Source organism: Haemorhous mexicanus, chromosome 3 (genome assembly GCF_027477595.1).
Source record: "Haemorhous mexicanus isolate bHaeMex1 chromosome 3, bHaeMex1.pri, whole genome shotgun sequence".
Classification (NCBI taxonomy): domain Eukaryota; kingdom Metazoa; phylum Chordata; class Aves; order Passeriformes; family Fringillidae; genus Haemorhous; species Haemorhous mexicanus.
Window position 1 is genome coordinate 9,831,679 of NC_082343.1, and position 20,547 is coordinate 9,852,225.

At 44.7% G+C, this 20,547-nt stretch overlaps 1 protein-coding gene across 3 annotated transcripts; it reads left to right on the top strand.

Annotated features, from left to right (window-relative positions):
- The first annotated feature begins 1,610 nt into the window (after positions 1-1,610).
- On the top strand, positions 1,611-14,376 carry APMAP (adipocyte plasma membrane associated protein). Of its 3 annotated transcripts, none has more exons than XR_009485667.1 (10): positions 1,611-1,769; positions 4,718-4,834; positions 5,323-5,438; positions 6,615-6,707; positions 9,945-10,061; positions 10,560-10,734; positions 11,811-11,945; positions 12,319-12,511; positions 12,770-12,957; positions 13,516-13,654. XR_009485667.1 is itself a non-coding variant. In XM_059840785.1 (9 exons), exons 1-9 carry the CDS (start codon positions 1,678-1,680, stop codon positions 13,723-13,725), a joined length of 1,248 nt encoding a protein of 415 aa, XP_059696768.1. In that variant the 5' UTR covers positions 1,611-1,677; the 3' UTR covers positions 13,726-14,376. The 3 variants fall into 3 exon arrangements, 1 of the variants encoding a protein (XP_059696768.1); XR_009485668.1 differs by having other exon boundaries at positions 12,770-12,867; positions 13,516-13,651; XM_059840785.1 differs by lacking the exon at positions 12,770-12,957 and having other exon boundaries at positions 13,516-14,376.
- The last annotated feature ends 6,171 nt before the right edge of the window (positions 14,377-20,547 follow it).

Here is a 20,547-nt window from a genome sequence, read left to right on the forward strand (position 1 = left end):
ATGACATTTCAACAACCTTGTGCAACAACAGAAAAAACAAGAACACACAAAACCAGAGCAGCAATAGCAACTCCCAGTGCACAGGATGAGGAGTGAAATTGTGCCCCCACTTCAGTGCATTGTAAAACACCACCTGCAAACTGCTGCAGATTGGAATCCTGACTCCAACACTGACCAGGGCTGGGAGAGCTGGAAGAGCAGCTCTTCCCACATTGCAGTTTGCTTTTTCCACCTGAAGATGTGCAGGAAGTTCAACATGTGAAAAATGCATATTTTATGATTGGCTTCTGGCAAATATTGAAATGAATATTATATTTGTTATGTTAGAAAGTTATGCTGTATTAATTCTCTCAAGTAGTGTGTAAAATAGAGTTTTAGGTTATAACAAAATATTAAAATAGAAACTATGCTATGTAGGATACTTTTTTCCTAAAGAAGGGACACACAGTGAGATAGCAGCCACAGGACACCTAAATTTTTCAGAGAAAAAGAATTTATTGCCCCATTATCAGGAGAAACAAACTTCTTCCTGCCTCACTCAGCGCTGAAGACGCCGTCAGGATTTAGAGGAAGAAGCTGACACTGCCCAGACAGAATCCTGTGTTTGAATGGAATTTATGCATCATGGATGAGGTGTATGAATATGCAACAGGCTGTTGCTTTTAAGGGTTAATCCTCTGTTAATGTGGGTCCTTTTTCAGGCTTATTTTGCCCAGAAAGAGGTACCCGGACTGTCTGTAACTCTTTGTTTTTGTTGGCTCATATTGTCCAAATTCAAATTGTCCAAAATTATTATTACTCTAATTATATTGCTATTTTTATAACCATTTTATTACTATTAAACTTTTAAAATTTTAAAAACAACTCATTGGTGTTTTTCACAAACAGCTGCTTTCAAAAACTGACTGAGCACATTCCCACATTGACATTCCCATCACCCTGCTGTTGGACTGGCAGGGAGTTGGACATTGGTGGCTCCTTGCAGAAGGAGGTTGCTCTGAATGCTGTCAGTCATGGCATTCAGAGGTGCTTCCTTAGTCTGAAGCTGAATCTTGGCTTCAAGCAGGAAAAGGAAACCCAAGCAACTTGACTATGGTGAGAGTCAGTAAAAGCTTAAGTAATCAGAAAATCGGAAATATTTTTTTGGAGACATTTTCATATTAGAGAGGAAATTTGGTCGTGCCTTTCTTGTGGTTACAAAGAAAAGGTGACAGGAAACACTGTTCTGCCAGGGAAATCTGTTTAAAAACCTCAGACATACGTCAAAATCCCAAAAAAATGTCTGTAATTGAGGCCCAGTGAATGAGCGAGAGCCACACTGTGTATGGCAGTGTACCCAAATGACAAAAATCCCCAAACTTTCCTATGGTAGGAAATAACTTCTGGCACGTGCTTAGGAGCATCTGCCACGGTCAAGGCTTTTCTGGGAAGCTTTTCTGCCATCCCAGGGCCTGGAAGTCACCGCGTGAATAACCGCGGGGCTTGAGTGGGGCGTGGCCGGCCTGTAGGGCGCGGCCCGGGGGATGGGCGTGGTCCTGGTTGAAGGGCGTGGCCCGGGATGGTGGGCGTAACCCTGAGGGGCGGGGCCGGGACTGAGGGGCCGGGCCGGGACTGAGGGGCGGGGCTTCGGTTCCGGTGCGCGGCGGCGGCGGCCGCGGGGTCGGCATCGGGATCGGGATGAATGAGGCGGAGGGGCTGCGGCAGCGGCGGCCGCTCCGCCCGCAGGTCATCACCGAGGACAGCCCGGCGCAGGAGGCCAAGGAGGGCAGGTGGGGGCCCGGGCGGGGCGTCCGCCGTGGCTCTGCGGCTCCAGGGCCGAGGCTGGGCCCGGCCCCGGGAGCGCTGCCCGGAAGGGCCCAGGGAGGGCGCAGGCACCGCCTGCATGGCTCGGCTGGGCCCGGGGAGCGGCGGGCCGGGCTCGGAGTGCCCGGGGAGGGGCTGGAAGGGCTGTCCCGGAGCTGCACCGGAGGCACTGGGGGGCTGCCGAGCGGGGCCGCGGTTTCCCGGCTTGGCTGGTGCTGGGCACCCGCTGGTGCCAACCCGCCGGTACCCCCGGTGCTCCTGCTGCTCCTGGAGGGGGCTGACGGTGAGGAGGGGCTGGGACAGCGCCCCACTTGTTCTGCCGACCTGCAGGAACAGCTTTTAACAACAAAAAAAATCGGTTTGGTCCTCTCTTCTCCTCTCTCTTCTCTTCTCCTCTCTCTTCTCTTCTCCTCTCTCTTCTCCTCTCTCTTCTCCTCTCTCGTTATATCTTGCCAGGCAAGAAATAACAGTTATCCCAGTGTGGCTTGTACAGGTTTGTTGTGGGTGTCATTAAGTCCTGTGTAATTGTGGTTAGTGTGTTTATGTCTTGGTAATAGTTTAAAGAGTAGTTTGCAGTTTTTTCAGCTGATCTGCACGTGTCTGACCTAATAAACAGTCTGTGGCTAAGTTAAAAAAATATTCTATTTACAGTTTTCTGTTTAGGTGTTTTACAAAAAAATCACTTTATTGTGACTAAAGGCAGTTGCAGTAATAAAGGGAGTGGTAGTGCTTGTTTTGCCTTTCATTGCATAAGGTAGCTGATGACTTGTAATACTTCTGTTCACCATCTATTACCTCTTCTGATTTGAGTACTTTGCAGATTCTTATCTCTGCCCCTTCGAGGTCATGAGAATGAAAGACTGATGGCTTGCACTCAGTCCTTGTTTTTGGAGGAGGGCATCAGCATCCCTTGAGCTTGAGAGGCTGCTCCTCCTGCCTTCAGCCTCTCTTGGTGTTCAGATCAGTTGAATTTCTTGGGCTCTATCACTGACCCAGAGTATTCACTGGGGCTGCTCTGTATGAAAACAGTGGAGGAAATTCCTGGGCCTGGCCTTTTTCTGGCTGGTAGCCATGGCAGAAACTCTTGAGGACAGATGTTTTTCTCTCCAGCCCAGCAACTCTTCTGCCAAGGAGATGAGGCAGCCTGGCCTCCTGGCTGTAGTGACCCATGGTAGCATTCTGCCAGCTTACTGTTGTCTTCAAGAGCTGGTTTAATGGCTTGGCTTTTTGGTTGTAGTAACAACTAAATTGCTGTAATTATAGCTGGAGTCCTGGTAAGATGCTTTATTGGGATTTGGAGCCGCAGGCCATGTAGGATTAATCACAGAGACACAATTGACTAAGGTTTTCTGTTTCACTGTTAGTGAACCTTTACCTCAATGATTCTCTCCAGTGACTGACAGTTGTCACTATTCAATATTGTGTAGGTTAGGAAGGATTCTGAGTAGATGACTTTTTTGTAAAGCTTTTGAGTTTTATTTAAATTCTTGTTGTTTCAGCAGTGTCTAAACTAGGTCTTGCAGTTTGCAGGCTTGAAGTGTGAGTTTGCTTGTCATCTTATTCTTCCTGCCTTTTTCCTTTATTGTCAGTTCCTTGCAAGGTTGCTTGAGGATCAGAAGTATGGCCCTTACTTAAGTCATGCTTTTAGGAGCTTTAATTAGGTTGGCTTTGGCAGATGAGTTCCCATTCTGTCCCTGTTCATTCCCAGTTGTGGGAGCTGTTCTCAGCTATCACAGAGATGCTCAGGTGTCTGCTGACAGTACTTTTAATCTTACATTGTTGAGCTTTCATCTCTTGAAGGACAGTGGACAGACCAGAACAAAGGCTGAAGTCTTTTTGTGAACTTGGGGATTGCCTTTTATCCATACGCCCTGTTCTCTATTCCAGATCCAAGGAGACACAGACTGGGAGGTTTTTGCTTCCCCAAGACATCTACTGTTAAAGCAGGAGGTGCTTAAATCCTACCTAAATCCTTGTGCCTAGTTCTGTCCTTGCTGTTCTTGCTGATAATCCCAAAGGTTACCTTGATGCTGATATCAGTACCACAAGTGCATGTGTGTAGCTGCCCAGTTGGGATATCTGTGCTCTGGGCAGTGCTTCATATTTCCTACTGTCTGGATAATTGACTAATGAAGGACAAAACAGTGGAAGTGGTTCAGGGATTAGTGCAGCACCACCAGGCACTGTTTGTCTTTATTTAACTGATCCTGTCAGGAGCCTGGCTGGCTGGGCCAATGCATGGTTCAGAACAGCTAAAATTAGATGTGCTGCTTTTCCAGTTCAAGGCTAGCATTTGTTTGGCTTGGCTCTCTGCTTTTCTCTGTAAATGCCTGATTGATTCCTCTAAAACTTGTAGAGAGCCAGATATAGTTTTCTCCCGTGGAAGAAAATTTTACTTACTTTATTGTGTGTTTTAATGCATAAAGATAAGCTAATTAATTGCTTTTGTGTTCTGGGGTTTGAGTTTGAAACCAGTGCTCACTAAGTTAAGCACACATTCCTCTGTGTTTGTTGTTTTAGTGGAAGTTTTTATTCAAAACTTGTGCTGGATAGAAACCATTACCAAAACTAAAGATCAAGTTAAAAAAAACCCCAACCAAACCACAACCAAAATATCCTGTTTCTCAGGTGGTTTGTTTTAGTTTGCCTTATTTTTTTTGTTTGTTTTAATTTTAGTCAGCTGTGACTTGTAGCATGAATGAAACCTTCACATAAAAATGTTCAGCCTTTTATGCCAGTATCCTGAGACCTTTCTCTTATCCTAATATGTTCAAAATGGACCTTGAAGGTGGGATGGTGGTTGTGCAAAAGTGTTTCTGTTTCCTTTTCTGAAGAAAAGAGGCTGCTGCAGATATATGGAGGACTCTTGTATCTGAAAACAATATTAATCCTATTTCTTGTTTGGTTTTGGCAGTACTTACAGCAGCAAGGTGTTCCGTGTTACCTTCCTGACTTTGGCTGTGTCTGTGGCTGTGCCACTGCTTGGAGTGACTGTTCTCCTGGATTGTCCTATAGACCCTCAGCCCATAAGGTAAAAGGTTCTTTTGTTTTGAAGCAAATGTTCTGGAAGCCTAACTTCTCCTGTGTGCTCTGTTGTTGTGTTTCAGCAAACAAGAGAGTTAACAGTGCAAAGTGGTTCTCTCTGGATTGAGAAACTGGGGAGTGATTGCAATATTATTCACACCCAGTCTGTTTCTGAGCCATCTTGTGCAGTTATGTGTCCCTGCTGATCATGGAAGGAGCTGAATTACTTTCTTTAATCATTAATCTAGAAAATTATTGTCTGCTACCCAAGCTGTCAGTGCAGTTTGTAATTACACAGGTGCACTCTTGCCTTCTGTGAGACAAGAACTGAAGGCCAAGTGCTCAAGCTACTGCAACGCTTTTTGAACTATGCTTTATGTAAAGCATAACTCAGGGGTGCAGGAGTTGGCAAACTGGGGGAAAAAATGGTCAAATATATTGCTCAAGAATGTTTGCGTTTTGTGCAAAGGATCATGTGCTCCTCCTGTTTTGTAGCTTGAAGGAGCCTCCCCTCCTGACGGGTGTTTTAGAGCCCAACACCAAGTTACGGAAAGCTGAACGGCTGTGGGAAAACCAGCTGGTTGGACCAGAGTCCATTGTCAATATTGGGGGTAAGCACTGGCAAAAGCAGCTTCTAAAGAAGGCTCTTTAAACGTTGTTCCACTGGGAAGAGTTTGTTCAGCAGTAGCCCTCTTAGGTAACAAACTCTGGGAGTTATTTTCAATGTGCAGGTTTTCTAAAAGTAATTGTGTTATACAAAAAAACTAGGCTCTCTATACTGTTTTTCTCCTCTTTCATGAGTTTGAAATAAATCTTGTTGTCACATTAAAAATCCCTGTCTTCCAGGACTGAGACCATCAGCAGTGTAGTCAGGGGCTACTTGCATTTGGAGGAAGTGGTCCCATTTTTCATTTGGCTAGCTCTTAACTGGGAATTAATATTTAGAAGCAACTACCTGTTCTTTTAAAGCTCATTGCTGCCTAGTGAGCTGAATTTTGTGGTGTTGATCTTTGCTTTTATGCCAGAAAACAAATCTCAAATTGATAAATAGCTTATTTACATTTTAATGCTGTTGCACAATATCATGTCCCACATTCATAACTCCCTCATATTCCATATTAATAACTCAAAGCTTAGATTCTTCTTGCAAGAAATCTAACCAACACAGGTGCCATCCTGTACTTTCCTCTTGTGGCAGGTGGGTTCTTCCCAGGTCACAAACCCATGCCACCTCTGAGCAATTCCTTAATCAGTTCCCTGTGCTTCTGATGCCATGAGATCCTAGTGGGAACCCAGCATTGTGCAGGAGTTGTTTCTTGTGCCTCCTGAAGGAGGGGTAAGATTTGGAACTACTCTTAACCTTTACTGAAAGGTCCTTCAGTGCAGGAGGTGCTCAGGAGGTGCCATATAATTTATTTTCCTTCTACTTTATCTTCTAATTTATTAGTGAAATATTTGTAAGAAAGTACATTACCCAGTAAGAAGCTACTGTAAATTCTTCCCTCAGATTACACTTTTTTACCTGTATCTGCTAACAGTGTGCTAAAGGGATTACCTGAAGCTGTTGATTCTTTATGTTGCCTGGTTTCATCAGTCTCATTGGAAACTCTTTATGGAAACCTTCCTGCAAGGGACAGCAGACCTATGAGTGAAATAATCAACCTGACTGGGAATAAGTTTTCTGTGAATAAATGTTGAAGTATCCTTATTCCCTACTTCATGCTAGTAGAAGGATGCTTGCCAGTATTGTTTTGTGATCAACCTAATCACACAAGTTGTTTTTGCAGATGTTCTGTTTACTGGGACAGCTGATGGGAAGATTATCAAAATTGAAGATGGGGAAATACAAACAATAGCCAGAATTGGCCATGGTCCTTGTGGTGAGTGGCAGCTCCTGAGCACAGTGTGTTTGAAAATGTCTGGGTCAAGGGCATATGTTGGTTAAACTGTGTTCAGTCTGGATTGCAGGTGCACATCTCGTTCTGCAGAAATTTGTAGCAGAAATATTAATGTGTTTGTATCAGTGAAGTATGAGTGAAAATATTGGAACATTGAAGGAAGAGTACAACAGAGGGCCAAAAGAATGGAAATGGGTGGTCTTGATAGCAAAGCACACAGTTTCCAGCTGTAAAATTTAATAATGCAAGGAGGTTTTGTGTCATGACTACCAAGCCTTCACCATGGATGGTGTGCTGGTGGAAAATCCTGCATCTTATCATTGGGAGGAAGACAAGAGTGAAGTGCATCACAAATTACATTCCTTTTCCCATTAGTCCATCCAGAAGAAGCATCTATCTTAAGAAAAAAATGGGCAGCAACCTGGTCTAATATTTGTGAAGGTTGAAGTTACTGAGATTCTGAGCTGAAGTTACCTCATAAAAACTGAGGACTTCTAAACTCACACTAAAGTGTGAGTGAATGAACTTGAGCTAATTTGTGAGTGGGAAAATGTCTTGGCTTAAAACAATTATACAGACTGGACACTCCAAAATGAGTTATCTCTCCTTGTATTTTTAACCCTTCCTTTTTCACCAGTAAGGAGAGATGAATGTGAGAAGATGTAAGTGAAAAAATAGCAGTTGACTGAAAAATAAAACAGCAACAACCAAGATAACAGTAATAACCACTAGATACAAACGTGCTGAATCTTGTTGACAAAGAAAAACAGCAACCAAGCCTCCATGATCACAGAGCCCCCTCATCCACCAAACAACAGCCACCAGGGAACAAGGACAAAACAGAAGAATCCACTCCAAAACCAGTCAAATGCTGCTGATCCATCTGCTCCACACCACCTGAGAGGAACTCTCCTGACAGTGGCAGCTGGAACTGGGTCAGGGGCTGGGACTCCTGAAGAGAGGGGATGGTGCTGGTGGAGCTGTCCTGGGTGGCAGCAGCAAAAAAAGATCTGAAGGAAACCTCCTCCCTGGCCCAGAAATAGAGCTGCCCCTGGCAACAGCAGCCAGAAGGATGTTACAGAATCCTCCAAAGCCTGGAGATAAACAAACCTGCCAGGCTGCTGTGCACTGCCTTGACTCAGAGAACCTGCCCCAGACAACTTTCTTGGCAGCCTGGCCAAAAAAAGCTGCAGCCTCTGCTCCCAAGCCCTAGGGAGAACAGAGGAGCTCTGTGTGCCTGTTCCTTCTCTTTTAAAGAGACCCCAGGTCACCTGCTTCCATGAGCCTGGGCTAAAACACCCCGGTTCTTCCAGCTCCTGGGTTCTAAAGGGACAGCAGTCATCTTGGGCAGGTTGGTGTAGGGAAGATATGGAATACAATACACCTTTTTTGGGTTACCCAAGACAGAAGGACAGCAACTTACTTAGAGATTTTTGAATATAAATGTCACCTTCCCCATCTATGGAATTTTGCCTTGCATTTTGTTGTACCTCTTTCCTTTCCTGTCTTTGTAAGCACAGTGGGAGTTGCAGCTGCACTTGCTTGAGCAGAGATCCAGCCTTGGTATTTTCTCACTGCTAAATTGCAGTTATTTCTTGTGGAATTCTACACCTCTTTCTGAACAAATTATTTCCTTCATTTAATGGGATTTCTGGAACTGAGTGAGGCAAACTGGTAGCAGCTTATTTATTACAGAACCATCTCTGTGGGGAGCTTAATGTCCATCTCAGCAGTGCCTGGGCAGTCTGAGAAGCCTGGCTGGTGGTTGTTGGGACTGATGGGAGTTTTGTTTGTGGCAAAGATACAAAAACTCCCCTGAGGTCCTGCAGCCCTGTGCTGATTACCAGTTAGAAATTAAGGTCAGGAACTGTTGCTGTCCTTATTAGCTCTCATTGACATGTCCATCATTTATTCTATGTAATTTTATGTGGATGGTTAGACATCATTAGACACTCACATGATCAGACTCTGGGCTGACTTGGCAGCACTCTCTTGGCTGCCTGATAAGTAGAACAACCTTGGTAGGACAGCTGATGGGGAACTGGATTTAGGCATGAATGTGGGTGGGGGTGGGTGTGAAGAATCACCTTTCTTTGTCCTGCTCATTTCCATTGGACTTGAGCAGCTTGGGAGAGGTGGGAAGGATGTGCTGCCCTGGTTCTTTGGGGCCAAAGTGGTAATGGGGAGCTTGGACTTTTGTGCTCCTTGAACAGGGAAGTGGAAAGGCTGTAGCCATCTGCCTTCTGCAAAAATTTCTCTTGCTAAGGTATTCAGACTGCTGATGTTCTGAAGTTCTTAACTCCTCAGGCCTCAAATATCTCCTTGAATTAATCTAAATTCTTCAGGTTTGCAGAATCCCCTTTCTTCCTCATATGGAAGTCTTCAGTGTCTTTGTGTTGAGAAACTAGCTGTTCATGACAATGTTGGACCTTTTCAGAGAAATAAAGGGTTTTTTAATTTAAAAATTATTTAATTATAAAAACAGGGCACACAACCCCCCAAATCTGCATTAAACTGATTCTTTTGGAGAAAAAGCATTTCGTTAAATCCAAAATTCTGATTCTCCTCCAACTTGGGCAGCTGTTAGTTACTAGCCTGACAGATTCTATGATTATCTCTAGACTGGTGAAAACATGGCATGGGAATATCTGCTTCACTCCCACCTAGTAAAGGAGGAATCATTTTTAAATGAATGTATGTGCCATATGTATGCCATAGAGTTTTTATTAGCCATAGTTTGACTCAAAGGTCACATGTGCAAGCAAAGGAAAAAAACCAAACCAAACCTCAAATATTTTATTCCCTGTTTTCCATCAGCCAGTGATGTCTGACTGCTTCTCAGGAAGCAGGGCTGCAGCACGTGTAGTTTGTTTTGGAAGGCAATTGTAAATAATAATTGCTTCCCCTTCCTCCTCCTTTTCTTAGCTTTCATATCTCAGCTGACACCATGTGGCATTGGATGTCCCTTTGGTCAGTCTGGGTCAGCTGTCCTGGCTGTGTCCCCTCCCAGGATCTTGCCCACCCCCAGCCTGCTGGAGAGAGCATTGATGCTGTGCCAGCCCTGCTCAGCAGTAGCCAAAACACCTTTTTAACTGCCTGTGCAAAGCACAGCACTGGGAGGGCTCTTCATCTCAGCCAGACCCAACACACCTGTGTAGGTACCCTGAATGCCTTGTGTTTATTTCTGTTTGGAAAACCATTTTAAAATTGTTTCCTTAGGAGGCCGTGAAGATGAGCCGGCGTGTGGAAGGCCGCTTGGCATGCGAGTGGGGCCAAATCACACCCTGTTTGTGGCTGATGCTTATTATGGACTCTATGAAGTTGATCCTGATACAGGTATGACTTTTCTGCTCCAAAGTTTTCTTCTACTGACAAATCTGGGCTTCATTTGCAGTTTTGCCAGATGCTGCAGGCAAAACAATACCTGCGTTTTTTTGTGAAGTGATTTGAAGCTGTCTGGATGAAATGAGTCATGCAAGAACTTGATATTTATTTCCCTGTAGCAATCAGTTCCTCTCTGTGTCTGGCTGTCTGGATCAGAGCTACCAGTGACTTACCTTCTGGCATTACATAGTTTTTGTTGTTAAAATTGGTATCCTAGGATCCATGAATAGAGCTCTGTTGTAGCTGTTTTGGTTTTCATAAAAGGAAAAGAAAAAGATTGATACATAAAACCTTTTGTCATGTTTGCTGTACTTTTGTTTCTGCCTTGATCTCACTGTGGTAGTAAGAAGCTCTTCACTTCCCTTTAACCCAGATCTACAAAAAGGGAAGAGAGATGCATTTTGGTGTGGCTACATTGCGTGTCTTTTTTTTTCTTCTTTTTGTGTCCAGGTGAAACAAAGATGCTTGTGTCAACCAATACACCGATAGAAGGCCAGAAGTTGTCATTTGTAAACGATCTTACAGTGACCAGGGATGGGAGGAAGATCTACTTCACTGACTCCAGCAGTAAATGGCAAAGACGAGACTACTTGTTCCTGCTTATGGAAGGCACAGATGATGGGCGGCAAGTATCTCCTTCCCTGTCCTGGTTTAGGGCAAATCTGGGAGAAAACCTGCAAAGGGGGCCTCTCCAGAAAGCAAATCCACATGGCCCTCCCCCCAAACTGGTTCGGGAAGGATTTCTTGGAGAGAAGTGGAAAGAACCTGTTTATTTAACAGGCACTGCACCCCCCAGCACACAAAATGAACAATACCAGATGACACCGCTCTGAAAAAAGATGACAAATTCAGAAAGTCTCTCCTGTGGTGGTCACTCTGTTATCAGTCCCTCCAGCACTGGGGTAGCTGCTGCAGCCACAAGGTGCAAACTCTCTCTCAGTGTTTCCCAGGTCCCAGTCCCGAGCAGGTTTGAGTGGTTCCAAAAAAGGGAAAGGAAAAACAGTCCAGGGAACAATTTGGACTGCTTAGCTAAGCTAACTAATGAGCAGAAGCAAAAAGCAGGAGCAAAGCAGGAGCAAGAGCAAAGCAAGAAGCAAAAGCAGACTAGGTACTGCCCCGTCTGCGTGTCCCGCCAGCCGTGGGGGAGCAGGCTGATAACAAAACCAAACTTTCACTCTTCAGAGCAATTTTGAAGGCACAGAACATAATATCCAGCAAAGACAGAATGCACAAATAGGGATGCAAGCATCATAATGTCACCCTGGACACCAAGGCATTTCACTTGCTGTCAGCTCAGCTGTAGGAGTGCAATTCACCACTTCCTTGATCTTCACATTTTTTCTCTTTATAAACCCACCTTTGTAAACACTGCACTGCACAGGGGAGGGTGAGGGAATTGTGTGGGTGTTGCTAATGAGACCTGCAGCAAAACAAATGAGATTCCCCTTTTTCCTTCAAGAGGTCTGGCATGGAGCTTTGTTTTAAAAGTGAAGGGGTTAGCATTGCATTCAGCACAAATCCTCCATAAATGCTGCCACTCTCAAGTGCCTTGTTATTTCTCTTGTGTTCATAAACAAATGCTTCCTGGCTATTCTGCCTTCTTAACTTAAATGTGGTGCATGTGAGAAAAGATGGAATGCCTGAAGAATGAAATGCAGATGCATAAATATTCATCTTCACTCAAAAATTGTTTATTTTCAGCCTCCTTGAATATGACACAGTGACAAAAGAAGTGAAAGTCTTAATGGTGGGGCTGAGGTTTCCCAATGGTGTGCAGCTCTCTCCTGCAGAAGACTTTGTCCTGGTGCTGGAGACAACCATGGCTAGAATCAGAAGGTGAGTATGACTTTGGAATTATTACTAGTCTGTGTAGGGGTTGTTTAAATAAATGAATGGAATGACAAAAGAAACCCTACACTTCAGTTATGTCTGGTTAAAAATGACAAAGAAGGTGACCTTCCTTAATACTTCATTTTTAAATTTCACTTTAAACATCTGGGTTGCATAATCTTTCCATCATGGGATCCTTAAGCACAGTGGAGTAAGCTGACTTTTCCTGGGGAGAAGTGTGTGGCAGTGCTGTATTTCCCTCTACCAAAATAATGGGGGAAAATTATTTTTTTAAATATTGGGACTCTTATTTATTATTTAAACTGATTGTGTTTAGATGTTCTAATCTATACTATACTATATTATCTATACTTTTCAGGTATTATGTGTCTGGGCTGATGAAAGGTGGAGCAGATATGTTTGTTGAGAATATGCCTGGTCTTCCAGACAATATCAGGTTAAGCAGCTCTGGAGGATATTGGGTAGCTATGGCAGCTGTGAGACCCAATCCTGGTTTTTCTTTGTTGGACTTCTTATCTGAAAAAACATGGATTAAAAGGATGATATTTAAGGTAAAAAAAAATATATTAGAAAGAACTTTATTTAAAAATATCACCTTTAGTAGAGGAATGGAAGTGGTAAATATTTGTTTGTCCTGTTTCTTCCTCTTCACAGGAAGATTTAAAAAAACATTAGGTGCTATGGTTAAAACTGTTGTTGCTTTGCCCTGGTAGAACAGCCCTTATATATTAATAGGTAGTAAAATTTAACATTTGCTTTTTTGAGTAGCAGGTACACATCTCTTAAGTTGCCTTCCATCTTGATCTTAGGAAAGAAAAAGAGACTATGTCTAACCATGCAGCAAGACAGGATCTTCATTTGGATATGTGAAGACTTCACCTGAAGTGCCTAAACTGCTTATTGCCAGGTGTCTGAAGAGCATTTGGGAAGTGTGAGCTGTTCCCAGGACTGCCCTAGGCACCCTAGGAGACAGTGTGCACGTTGTGGATGGTGTTAGGTGACACTTTGTTCTGGTTCACTTATGCCTGTTTTTGTGTCACCCCGCTTTCGGATGAGCAGGGATACTGTGGTTTTTTTAAAGGCTAAGGAAACAGCATGGTGCTTTTTAAACAATGCAAAGAATTGAAAATACTTCTGTCCTCAAAAAAAAAAAAAAAAAAAAAAAAAGAGCAAGCAGTGCTTAGGATTTCATTCCAGCTGAACAAGGTCTGTGCTGTCCCTGTCTCTCCTGGTGCAGTGCAGGAGCTCTGAGTGATGCTGTGGGAAGCTGGCATCAGCTGCACCAGAGCAAGCTGCTGTCTCTTGTGTGAGCAGCCTTTCAGCCTGCCTCTGGACTAGAGTGAGCTTCTGCTGATCCTTTTGTTTCTTCTCAAGTTGGCTTTACAGATATTGATGTGTTAACCCTGTGTAAGAGTGTTCACTCAAATTGTGTCCTTGTGTTCTTAGCTGCTGCTTCTGAGGAGCGTGGAGTGGTCTTTGCCTGTATAAATGTGTGAGATCAGATTGTGGAGAGCAAAACCTTTTGTTGATTTTCTTTCTCTTTCTTTTCTTCCAGTTGCTGAGTCAGGAAACTGTGACTAAGTTTGTACCCAAATATAGCCTTGTTGTTGAACTCAGTGAGACAGGATCCTACAAAAGAAGCTTCCATGATCCCACTGGAGTGACAGTAGCTTATGTCAGCGAGGCACACGAGCACAACGGGCACCTTTACCTGGGATCCTTCCGCTCTCCCTATATTGGCAGACTTGATCTCCAGCATGTTTAACTGCCTGCCCATGATGAGTCCCACTGTCCTGTGCTGCTCCAGAGGTGCAGAGGAAGCATGTGCTTGAGGCAGTGCGTGACCAGGTGACAAAAAGTGTGACAAAAAGTGACAGACAGTCTGTTATGGTGCAGGAGCACTGTGGCCATAGGAAGAGATGCAGTTTGCTGTACCTGTCCTCTGTCTTGGCTGACTGCTCATGCTCTGGAGTTGGCTTGTGTTACTGTTCATATCTGAGGACTATGGGGAGGCATCATCATTCAGTTCTTTGTTCCTCCAAGGAAATCCACTGATTTTCCTGTGCCCAGCCTTGTTTGGAATCATCTTGAACAGACACCATCATGTCGCCTTTAATGCAACTCTGTGTCCTCTTACTCTGGAAGGAATTGTGATGGATGGAATTGAATTGTGTGTGATTTGGGTGGAAGAGGGTGGCTTGCATGTGTTAATTTCTGTTTTAGTGCCTCCTGTCCAGGAGTGATTACAGTGCATGTTCTAATGTTCTACCATGGTGCTGTGGTAGAGGCAGCAACATCCAGGACATGCCTAGGAATCTAGTCATGCCATTGGGTTTCTTCAGTCCCAGCCTGTGTAAGTAACATCAGACATTGCAATTAACTGTTAATCAACATGCAGAATCAAATTGGATCGTTACCTGTGGGCTCCTGTGTTTCTTTATAGCATTGAGGTCAGATGATGATTGAAAGTTGCATTTTCTATGTTACTAAGGACTAGTTCCAATGGGTCTGAAAAGGGTTGTTTGTAGTATTTCTTCCATGTTTTACCAGGTCCTGAAAGTCTCCTCTTCATTATGTGACCATTCCAGGGAGAAGAGGGCTAGCTGCAGGAATCTTCTTCAACATGCTTTCTGTGAAAACTGGTAAAGATTTTGGGGAAGACTGGTGTCTGAAGATGGATGTGGACTCAAAGGGCATCTGTAAAACCTACTCTTGGTGGATGAGGAAGGCTTTGGTGGCAGTTTTTGGAATGCAGTAGTAGCTCATGGATGCATGTCCAGGGACTTCCTCTGTTAACAGACACTCTACCTGGTGAATCTGGAGAGTGCTTTGCTGCCAGCTATTGCAAAGGAAAGCCTGCGCTGTTGCATTTTGTGGCTGGAATGGCTGGCAGCACAAAGGAATTCCAGACAAGAATTCAAGTTTTGTAGAGGAGTCAGGGATGAAGGGGCTGTGGTGGACTTTGTGCTCACCAACAGGGAGGGGGAATGTGCAGCTCAAGGGCAGCCTTGGCTGCAGGGATCAGGAGGTGCTGGAGTCCAACTTCCCTAGGGCAGGGAGGAGGGTGTAGAGCAAACTTGCTGCCCTGGATTCAGGAGGACAGACTGGCACCTTCAGGGATCTGCTTGGTAGGATACCATGGGATAAAGTCCTGGAGTGAAGAAGGGCCAGAGAAAGCTGGCTGATATTCAAGGATCACTTCTTCCAGGCTCAGGAGTGATGCATCCCAATAGAGAGGGATTTGGGCCATAAATGCCAGGAGGCCTTGTGTGGATGGACAGGAAGCTCCTGGAGAAGCCCAGACAGTAAAAGGAGGCCTGTGGAAGGTGGAAGCAGGGGCTGTAGCCTGGCAGGAATACAGAGAGGTTTCAAAGCAGCAAGGGAGGAGAGGAGATAAAGGTTAAGGTAAAGATGAAGTTAGAGGAGATAAAGAATTAAATGTGGCCAGGGACAACAAGGACAGCAAGAAAAGCTTCTGCAGGTGTGTGGGTGATAAAAAGGAACACTAGGAAAAATGAGGACCCTCTCTGGAAGGAAAGGGGAGATGTGATTACCTGGAGACATGGCAAAGGCTGAGGTGCTCAATGAGTGTTTTGCCCCCTTCTCCACCAGGAATTACTCCAGCCACACTGCCTGAGTTGCAGAAAGGAAAGGCAGGGCCTGGGAGACTGAAGAATCACCCACTGTAGATCACACTTTAGATCACATCTGAGGAACAGGAAGGTGCACAGGACCTGTTAAAATGCATCTACAGGTCCTGAGAGAACTGATGGATGAAGTCACTATCCATTGTATTTGAGGAATTGTGGTAGTCCAGTTAAGCTCCCACCAACTAGAAAAGGGGAAAATAACCCCCATTAAAAAAAAAGGGAAGAAAGGAAGTCCTGGGGAGCTGCAGCCTGTCAGTCTCACCTCTGTGCCTGGCAGGATCACGGAGCAGAGAGATTGGAACATGTTACTCAGAGAAGTTGTGGATGCCTCACACTTGGAAGTGTTCAATCCCAGGCTGGAGGGGGCTCTGAGCAACCCAGTCTCATGGGAAGTGTCCCTGATGGTCTTTGAGGTCCCTTCCAACCCAAAGCATTATAATTTTAAATAAGAGCTTTTGCATCTTGAAGAACTAAAGGGGTTGCTTCAGCAGCTGTGTGATTAAGTGCATTGATACTTTGGAATTGAAGATTTTGCTGCTCTCTCCTTTTCTGCCACTGGGTGACAATCCAACCTAAATTTACACTATTGCTGCATTTCTTCACCTTTGGAAAGGAAAGAGATTTGCTATAAATATATAATAAAAAGCACCAGAAAAGGGGAAGGTGATGCTAAAAATGTTGCCTGATTTCAATGGCCTTCTGCTCTTCTATTAATGGAGGGCTATGCAAATGAAAATTACTTCCCTGCCAGTGCCTCTGTCATCCTGTTCTGTGTTACTGCCAGGCTGCAGCAGTCCTGTGGCAGGCCTGCATCAGGCTGACTCCTTCCTGTACAGGCCAGGGGCTTCTCTTTTTGGGAATACCCAGTGCAGGGTAGGCTGCTTCAGCACCAGCTAGTTAGCACTGCTCTGCCAGCCCTTGCAGCTGTTTGTCCTCTTCTGGTGGGATATGAGAGTTAAACTTGATGGGATCTCAAGTTGGGGTTGGAAAAGCAAATCTGCTGTGATGATTTATTTTTTTTTTTTATGCTTTGGCACCCTTGGGGCAAGCAGAGCTTTGCCTCTTGGTACACAGTTTCCACTAGTGATTTCTTTGCCAAAGTATTTCACCAAGTAACCTTTGGACAGAGTGCAGTTCTCAGTTAATTTTGTCTTTAAGGGTACTGCAGACTGACTGGACTTGTACCCCATAAGCTCCCTCTGTTTGTACAGGCTGGACAGACAGGCTTTATTCAGTCTGAGAGATTAAATCTCTCTGAAGTCTGTAAAGTCCCAACTGTAGTGGGTGGCACAGTGCTAAGCAACAAACTTTTCATGGTGACAGGCTGCTTAACCAGGCCATTGGAGTTCCATTTCTCATAAGAACCTTAACACTTCATTTCAGCTGGCTCCTATTCCTGGTCTTATGCTGGGTCCTGATAATCCACCCAGGGTATGCAGAAGTGGGGGGATCTGTAGTAAAACCCAGGTTGACTGACACACAGGTCTCATTATTCAGCATAAGGGGTGCTTAAGAACAGTATTTTTCTAGAAACTATTTTTTTTTTCTAAAAAAAAATCTCTAATCTTTGATTTGCTTTCAAATGGAAGAATAAAGCAGCAGCACTAAAATGCCTGTGGAATAAACAAACTGACATAAAGTCCTCTTGATGCTCCTGTGAGGACTGGTTTTACAGGCTCATTCCACTCCCATAGAGGCTGAGTCAGTGATGTGTTGCTTTCAGATGGATGGTGACACACCTGCCTTGAGCAAGGAGAAACCTGGAACAAGTCAGGCTTGGAAAAAGCCAGCCAGTCTTCTCTTTTGATGATGTGAGTGCAGGAACATGACAGCTCTGCAGCTCTGAGGCTGGCTCTTCTCTTGTGTGAGAAGTCTTACTGGATGCAAGAGCATTTACAGAGGTATCCAAAGGTCTTGTCAGAGCATGATTGTCTTCTGGTGGCAGAAGAAAGGGGCTGTGGTTCCCTAAAAAGGGAGGAAGTCCTCTTTGCATAACTCCCAGAGAAGCCTGAGGCTGCTTCCTTGTCTGACCCGAGTTTCTTTTGGGACAGACTATGGCATGTTAGAGAATGTTGTCCTGTCTCCTGAAAGGCCTGGAGAAATTTTTGATTTAATGTAAAGCCCTGCAGTAAAACAATCCAAGGAAAGGAGCTGAGCTGGAGTACACCACAGCTGTGCATTTAAAAAATGTGCTTTGTTTTGCCTTGGTTGAATAGATGTTTCTGCAGGGCACAAGTATCAAAAAGATTTTGCTGAAAGTATTTAAAATGTCACTCCACAGTTAAGTGCCCTGTTTCTTGTCTGGAGCAAACTTCTGTACTAGAGCTACTGGAACAAAACCTGTGTGCCCCTGACACTTTTATGGAAAGGTTGGTTTCTCACTGTGAATAGCTGATGAAAGTGATTGCAAAGACTTTGCATAAATCTGATTCCTTTAAATTTGTGTCTGCTTTGTGGCAATAAAAACTTTGCAGGTGAGATAATGACCTCTTAAGCCTGTGGGTCTGTCTGCTCAGTGATCACAACAGGGATCTGATGATGCTGACACTTGGGCCTTCTCATCTAGTCTGCTTAAAAACAGTGCTGCAAAAGAATGAGCACAGGGGGCAGCTGGTTTTTGCTAATGTTCTGATTTTTTGAGGCAGGGACTGAAAAATGTAGCAGTAAGTTGTTGGAGTTAGCTATGTGTGGAAGGCTTTTTCCTCACAGTCAGCAGCTGTCGTGTCTCCTTATCTGTCTGCTGCCAACTAAACCTTGTGTTGGTTCCATGGAGCTGTGACTCCCCCAGCTGTCAGTGGGCTCTGAAAGTTAGTCAGGTTGTGAAACTGGGTTCATCTGGTACAGGCAGCACTCCCAGGTCCTTGGTGTGGAACTGCTGATGTCAAGAGAATGCCAAGTGGGAAGTCTGTCAGTCAGCAATGCTTTATATTTTGGTGGCAGGCAGTTTGTTTCCTGTGCAATTTAAAAAGTAGGAGTATGAGAGGAAATATTTGCAGAGCAGAGCTTATGAGCAAATGCAGATTTCTGTTTGAGGATCACTGGCCACTTTGAAGCTCTGGTAAAACTCAGGTTGTGGTCGTCCCACAAGCTCTTAATGTCACTACTGGGATTGTTCCTGTTTTTCTTTAACACAAAGAGCTGGCAGAAACAAGTTTTCCTTCTCACCTCATGCCCTAAATCTTTACTAAAAATATTATTGAATTGCCATTGTAACCTGAAATAGATGTCAGAGAGCCAGCAAGGTCTGCAGGGCTATGAGCTCCTTGGAGTGAATTGGTAAGTGTTGACCTTGGTGTAAACAAGATGCAGAGGGCAGAGACATTGGCTTTTTGACTGCTGCATGTCATTGTGATGAAGTGGTATTTAGCTGCAGTTCTTTAGGTCAGTGCTAGCAGTTTCCTTCTCTTTAATTACCCAAATCCTTCCAGAGTGAAGTGCTCTGGGGTGATACAAAGAGCTCAGTTGACTTTAGCTCTGCTCCTTTCTTTGGTGCTGATGAAAGCTCTGTTACCATAGCTGAGGGGATGGTGGGTGCTACAATTCCAGTGTGCCTTTATTCTTGTAAAGCACACTGGAATTCTGTGTCACAGTGAACACTTGGATGCAGCTTTGAACACAAGGCTGATCTGTCTTTCTCAGCGGGAGCTTTTCTGTTTGCATAGAGAGGTCTGAACAGTCCTGCTGCATTTTCCTTGGGAGAGCAGAAAAAGCCTGTTGGGTTTGTCAGCCTGCATGGTGCCAAGTTCACCTGGCTTTAACTTTTGTTGCTCTGACAGATGGAGAATTGGCTTGGTGTGGTGGCTGAGATGAAGCACTGTGTGTCAGGGGCTTGGAGAGTCGCACAGGGGACACTGTTGTGTGACATGCTCACTGCCTGCATGCATCTCTGCACAGACCTGAAGTGACAGCATGCTGCCTGCTGCTCGCCCCCTTGGTGGCATGAGAGGCAAATGACATCTGTTCCTGAACACCAGGCTGTCCTGCTGGCTAGAGGAATGTGGATCTGCCCAGACTGTCTAGAGCTGACAGCCTGCTTGGAAGCCCTTGGCATTGTGTGCAGCTGAAGGAGAAGAGGGCTTGAGACCATTCCTAATCCCTCTGAGATGCAAAGACCAGCTCTTCCTGCTCTCCTACCAACTTAGCTGTGGCTTGGCTTTCCTGCTTTGTCGACAGCCCAAGCCACCATTGCTGACTTTCTTTCTCCTTGTCTTTGGCACCAGGTTGTTGGTGGTGGCTGAATGTAGCATCACATTACATCCTCTTGTGGCCCTTCTGGAGCTTTCTTTAGAGCACTGCTTCCCTGCTGTTCCCAAAGATAAGATGCAGCACAGCTGCCTCTCCAGCACTGGGTGCTGAATTTGAGCTGCTGCTGAGCCACCTGTTCATCACAAGTGTGGTTTCTGAAGCAGAACTTGAGACTTGCCCAGCTTTGGGATTACTTGGAGCAGATACTCAGCTGTACTCTTAATACAATCTGTTTTAAGATCCCCAGACCTTGGCTTAGAGCCAGGCCATACACTGGCCTTTCTTGACTGAATGGTTGTTAAAAGGGCTGAAATTGGGACTGTTACTGCTAATAGGAGTTACAATATTGCTGCAGAAAGGCCACAAATTTCAGAAAGAAAGGAGGATTTGTGGGGAAAAAAGTGTTTGTGGTTTCGATCAGGGCCTTGCCTATTTAGAAGTGCTGGTCTGTGTATGGCTGATCATGGGCTCAGACTTTATGGTTATTTTAAGGGAGCAGCTGCTCAAATCCTTCCTAACAGGGACCTTAGTCCACTGTAAGCAATAATTAGCCCATGGACGAAGAGTGGAGACTTGAAGGAATGGTAGATGGCCACCTAGAGAAGACCATCCTTGTACTGAACCTGAATATAAGCTGTGGTCTGCCAGAGAATAAGTGTTGTATATTGACCTGAGCGTGGAACTATGCTGTT